Below are 5,564 nucleotides of genomic sequence, written 5' to 3'. Positions count from 1 at the left end.
GTTCAGCCCCTCACCCGGGTGAAGCTCCACCTCCTCAGTATAAAAAGCTGTCAGGGTTGTTGTTGTGTAATGTGCAGCTCATTTCACAACAAGCCTCCAATAGGGCAATGGGCAGAGTGTTGGACCAGAGAGTGGGAGACCAGGGTTTGAGACCGGCACGGACACTATTTAATTATTTATTTTCGTTCGTTATGAACGTTTTCTCATGTAGCTCTATTGTTTAGCTTATTAAAGGGGGTGGGGCTTCACCCAGGTGAGGGGCTGAACGCAGGTTCTGGTGGGTTGTCGTACGGCTTGTGACATCACAAAATGATGCAAGTATAAAACTTGTCGTTAATATACATTAAAAATACATTTACTTACAGTAAATATGCCCCTGGGTGCATTTTTTTGGTCCTAGGACTGTTTTTTTAAGAAGTACATACTCAAAGTTGAGTAAAAAAACTTTTTAAAAATGGATTTTGTATAATGGGACGCCTTTAAATTATAAATAGTTTCTGCTCTGTTATATAGTTGTAAACCTCTCTATCAAACTGGAATGGACCTGTGTGGAAGCTGGCTGGGGGCGGGGGGTGAAGCGTCTTGTTTGGATTTAAAGAGACAGCCTCAAAATGAGTTAATCTGAGACGCACCTCAGAAAAAAAGGGGCTTGTGGAGCTACAATAAGGAGGAATTCAGACCAAAGCACTGCAGTTCCACTTTATATAGACCCCAGCCTGCTGACATTAAAACTTGACTCACCTCGCAAAACATGTGGCAGTCATCACTGCTAAGTGTTTTAATGAAGTGAACRTTATATGTTCATTATGGTAATATGTCTACATATTAAAGTTATAGCTTTTTATTACTTTCCTCAAATATTAAAAGTTAATTCTGTCTAGCTGAGTTTGAAGGACTTAATTATTTTAAGTCTTGATTTGAGTATGTTTCTGTGAACAACTAAARTAAGAAAACTTCATGACTTCACTATCATTTGTACTTTTTCTAATCTTGTAAAGATTTCCCCCACAGCTGTGTTTGTTTCTTTAATATCTCCTGTGTAACTGAGTCRGTCTCGTCTGTTTGTAGCCGAGTTTAGTGGAGGGGTTGGTGGTCGTGGACATCAGCCCCGCCCAGTCCGCCACACGCACCAACTTCCGCTTCTACATCCAGGCCATGCAGGAGATGACGATCTCCTCCGACATCCCTCGTTCCACCGCCAAGCGGATGGCTGAGGATCAGCTGCGCCCTTTGGTGAAGGTCAGGACTGCCCTTTAGATTTTAAAGCTGTTTGTTAAAAAAGAAAAAAAGGGGGCGGAGAAATTAAAGCTACACCTCTCTGCCACAGGAGCACTCGGTGCGTCAGTTCCTGCTCACCAACCTGGTGGAGCAGAACGGACACTACAGCTGGAGGGTCAACCTGGAGTCCATCGCAGCACACCTGGATGAAATCCTGAGTTTCCCCAGCTTTGACACCGTCTACAACGGACCAACGCTGTTTCTGGGTGGAGCCAGCTCAGCTTATATCAGGTATTAAACACAACAGAGGATTTATTTGTTTTTTTTATAAAAATGAGGCGGTTACATAAATAAAATCAATTTTTGAGAATTAAAATTGATTCCATGTCCTCAATGTGGTGTATCTAAAAATAGATTTTACTTTCCTGTCCTGCTGCTCATTAATCCTGCTCATGCAAGATTACTTTAGCTTAAGACCTTTGCTTAAATATTCTTTACATTTTCTCAATCAGAACCATTAAAACTTGATCATGGCTGTTCTAAAAAGTAAAAAMCACTTTTTTGTGTCATGTAGAATTGGTCGATAAAATCTTATTTTAATTTTTGTTTATTTTATTTTATATAGTTTATTCATTTCTTTAAAAAACAACAACATAAATTCAACATACAACAAAAAATACGAATCATAAATTAAATGAAAGGTAGCAGAAGAAGAAAAAATCTTATTATATCTGCCCCTTTTTCTCAAATAAATAAATTCAATCAAAAATAATCTTTRGACAGAATAGCTCTAAAAGCTATTAAACATGTCAGGCTCTAACTAATTTAATTCATTTTATTTAATATGAAAATTGGTTATGTTAATAATCAGTTTTAAGCTCTTAACTTCTAATCCAAAACAATATGATACATATTAAGATGTTTGGTTCTGTTAAACAGATAAGATTTATTCATTTGTTAATTTAATTATTGTAAACAATCTTTCAGCCAGACATTTTTTTTATTTATAGTGGCAATTTTCTTTAAAGTGCCAATGACATCAAATTTTTGTAATAAATATGAATGCACTTTTGGGAAGATAACATTGATAACATATTGCAAAATATTTATTATTRTTTATTATTATTAATTATACACTGCTGAGATGAACAGTTGTTCAGATATTCACATGTGAAGTAACAGGAAGTGATGTCAAAGGGGAATGTCTGCATGTGAACAGTGTTGCTACAACAGCTACCACAGACTGTAGAGAAGAATCTGATGTTTCTTTAGATAATTTTCAGTCACAGAGAGATTAAAAAAAGAGTTTAAATAATATTATTTCAATAAACAAAGACCAGGGAGTTTTCTCTTTGAAACAGTTCCCCTTTGATGTCACTTCCTGTTTCACTTTGGCAAGTTCAAAAATGTAAGAAAATGGGTAAAATCGTGGGTRTTATGTCAAGTTTCTTAAATATAAAGATGTTTTCTTTGACTTTTTGCATTTGAAGGATAGGCATGTCACAGGCACTTTAAAGTTCAACCATTTAAAAGGCCACAATTTCAATGAGTTTTTTTTTCTGTTCAACAAAGGTGAAAGAAGCATTTTACCATGTTAATGTTTTCCTTTGATRATTTAATCCAAAACCTTCCCAGTAACATTTATGTTCAACCACTCCCTCTTCTGCTCTGGTAATAAAACAATATACCCACCGCAGTGCATGCTGGTCCAGGACCAAGCCCCATATTTATGGGTTTCCTGGTTTTGTCTAATCGTCACAATCAAACTAATGCAGCAAAGAATACTAACAAAATAATGTATACAAAAAATTACAACAAAAAGTAATCATAAGTGAAATAAACAGCTAATAATAATTTAAAATGTAAAAAGTATAAAATAGCTCGTATAGTATTTATTTTAAAATACTCACTAAATGGAGGAAAAAAAGCAAAAAGTCCTTTTTTTTTTACTTACTCCCTAAAGTAAAAATGATAAATCTGATTGGTCACAGCTCCATTTCAGATTTAGGTGGTTTTACTCKTATCCCTCCTTGTTTTCAGCTCGGAGGATTACCCTGAAATCCAGAGGCTGTTCCCCAACGCGGACATCCAGTACATCCCCGATGCCAGCCACTGGATCCACGCCGACAAACCCTTAGATTTCATCAGCTCCATCATCTCCTTCCTTCAGTCTTAGCTGCCTCCATCACGTAACACACCCCCCCACCCCACCCCCAAAACTTTACAACTCCCAGCCTCTCTGAGCGTCCACCCCACCCCCTCGCTGAGAAGGCGAGTATTTCGTCAGCTTCGAGGCGAGGCGAGAGGTGGGTCATTGTTGATGAAACACTGGACCAAACTCACCTTCTAACATGAACAGTTAGTGTAGTATCAGCTTATCTGTTGTTTCATTTCTCCCCCTGACACCGAGTGTTTCTAGATGTTTTTGTGTTGATTTTTATTTAAAGTAGACAAAAAGAAAACTCTCACAGTTTAATACAATGGGGCTGTTTTTGGAGGTGTTGTACTAACCCAAAGAGACTCTCATTTGCACTGTCCTGTCTTTATGTTCACACTTTTAGGTCAAGACAAAAGCAGCTGTGCGTTAATCTGGGGTTGGTAAAGTTGTGACATGTTTTAAGCTTTTATTGTGAAAGAGCGAGTTCAGTGTAAGTCGAGTGTGGGGGTGTACACATAGTGTTACAGCTGTAGGTTTGATGATGTTTTGGAGATGATGGTTGTAGATTGGTCAGTATTTTTATTGTTTATTTAGCTTCCCCGTGTGTCAGGCGTGAGGKTTTACTGCTTATATTTTTAAGCCAACCAAGCTAAAACTCTCCAATGCAGTATTACCACAAACTGTTTAGTGACTACTCCAGGTGACTTGCTAATTAATATATTCTCCTGATATGATTTTGTGTCTGGCAACAAGCCGTGGTGATGTTGTGTGTTTGTAATTGGTCAGTCCTTTCAGTGGTTGTTAAATTGATGTTTTACCAATTTAACCTGTGTATCACTTATCCTTACAAATAAGGCCCAAGGCTATATGGGTGTATAATATGCTGCCACAATGTAAGAAAGTATCTAACCTTTATAATCATTTCAGTCCATGACGGTTAAGTTTGGTCTAATAGTAAAACTGCCAATTGTATAAAGAAAAAGCAGGGTGTCGTTCAGTTGTACGTGCCTCTTTTATCGAGAACTCCTTTCTTTTTTTTTCCATTTCTGTCCAAACTTTAGGAACAGCTTTTATTCTACAATAATATTCTGTAGATTTTAGATTGGCAGCTGGGTTGCCAGTTCTGCGCGAGGCACTAAATTTTTACTGCAAATATTGTTTTACGTTTGATGTGAATAGAGATTTAAGAATTAGTTCAGTGAYGCTTCGTTTTTTCATTGTGAGGCTCTGGTTAGAGGAGAGCCACCTCTTCATCCTCACCCACCCCCACCCCCTCCTCCTGCAGGACTGACCTGTCTTGCGGTACGTTATGTATAGTGGGAGGTGGCGGGTATTAGTGACACTTGAATGCAGGTCTTGTTTCAGCTTCTGAGGAGTTGCAGTGAAACTCTTGACCAACACAGAGTAGTTTGATGACTGTAAGCAGTGGTGGGCATAGCTGATCAAAATCTTAGCTTTAACATCTACACTTCCTTAGTTCCACTAATGACAAAAAGCTAAATATATATAAAATTGACAGAAGCTAAAGCACTAATATTTATCATATTTGCATCTCGTGTCAACTCGAACAGCCTGCAGTGGCTTTCAGGATTTTATCTTTGAACACAAAAGCCTCAGACGTCTCAGTTTTAAAGTCCTTAACTTCATCACAGACATCAAAACAAACTCAAATGTGTAATGTGACAAAATATAAGTCAACGCAACCCAAACTGTGTCACGGATCACGGATAAAAATGTTATTTTTAGAGGTGAGTTTTGAGAAAAATTGGTTTTAGTTAAGCCAAGAGGCGGAGCTACAACTGCTGACGAAAAAAACAGGAAGTGACAAATTACAGCCTTTGAAATCGTGTTACTGCTAACTTAGCTTTTATATTTAAATATCATTAACACTAAAAAAACAAATATTTGTATGCCCCAGATTAAAGCAAAAATGTGTATTCATTTCACTTTGTTTTGCAACAAACAGTAAATGTTGTATGTGACTAGCCTGGTAAAAACCAGACCCTTGTCCTTCACTTTGCTTCGTACGAGGGTCTGAACTCTCCACATAGAGAAGTGATTCTTGCTGGAGGCGTGGCCTCTGTTGAAGTGTGTACGTGTGTATACTATGTCGCTGTGAAGGAGGCTAAGCTAAGAAGCTAACCAGAAATCGCGTGTGCTGTAAGCAACCCTACTGAGAGGAGAGAAG

The 5,564-nt window shown here is 37.8% G+C and overlaps 1 protein-coding gene across 1 annotated transcript in view; it reads left to right on the top strand.

Annotated features, from left to right (window-relative positions):
- The window catches only part of abhd11 (abhydrolase domain containing 11), an 11,718-nt gene extending 6,490 nt beyond the window's left edge, over positions 1-5,228 (top strand). Inside the window, exons 4-6 of the mRNA XM_014016899.1 lie at positions 1,069-1,239; positions 1,328-1,509; positions 3,259-5,228. Coding sequence (XP_013872353.1) covers positions 1,069-1,239; positions 1,328-1,509; positions 3,259-3,394 — 489 coding nt within the window. The 3' untranslated portion in view covers positions 3,395-5,228. The remainder of the gene's footprint in view (positions 1-1,068; positions 1,240-1,327; positions 1,510-3,258) is intronic.
- The last annotated feature ends 336 nt before the right edge of the window (positions 5,229-5,564 follow it).

Source organism: Austrofundulus limnaeus, unplaced genomic scaffold (assembly GCF_001266775.1).
Source record: "Austrofundulus limnaeus strain Quisiro unplaced genomic scaffold, Austrofundulus_limnaeus-1.0 Scaffold157, whole genome shotgun sequence".
Lineage (NCBI taxonomy): Eukaryota > Metazoa > Chordata > Actinopteri > Cyprinodontiformes > Rivulidae > Austrofundulus > Austrofundulus limnaeus.
This window is presented reverse-complemented; position numbering and strand designations above follow the sequence as displayed.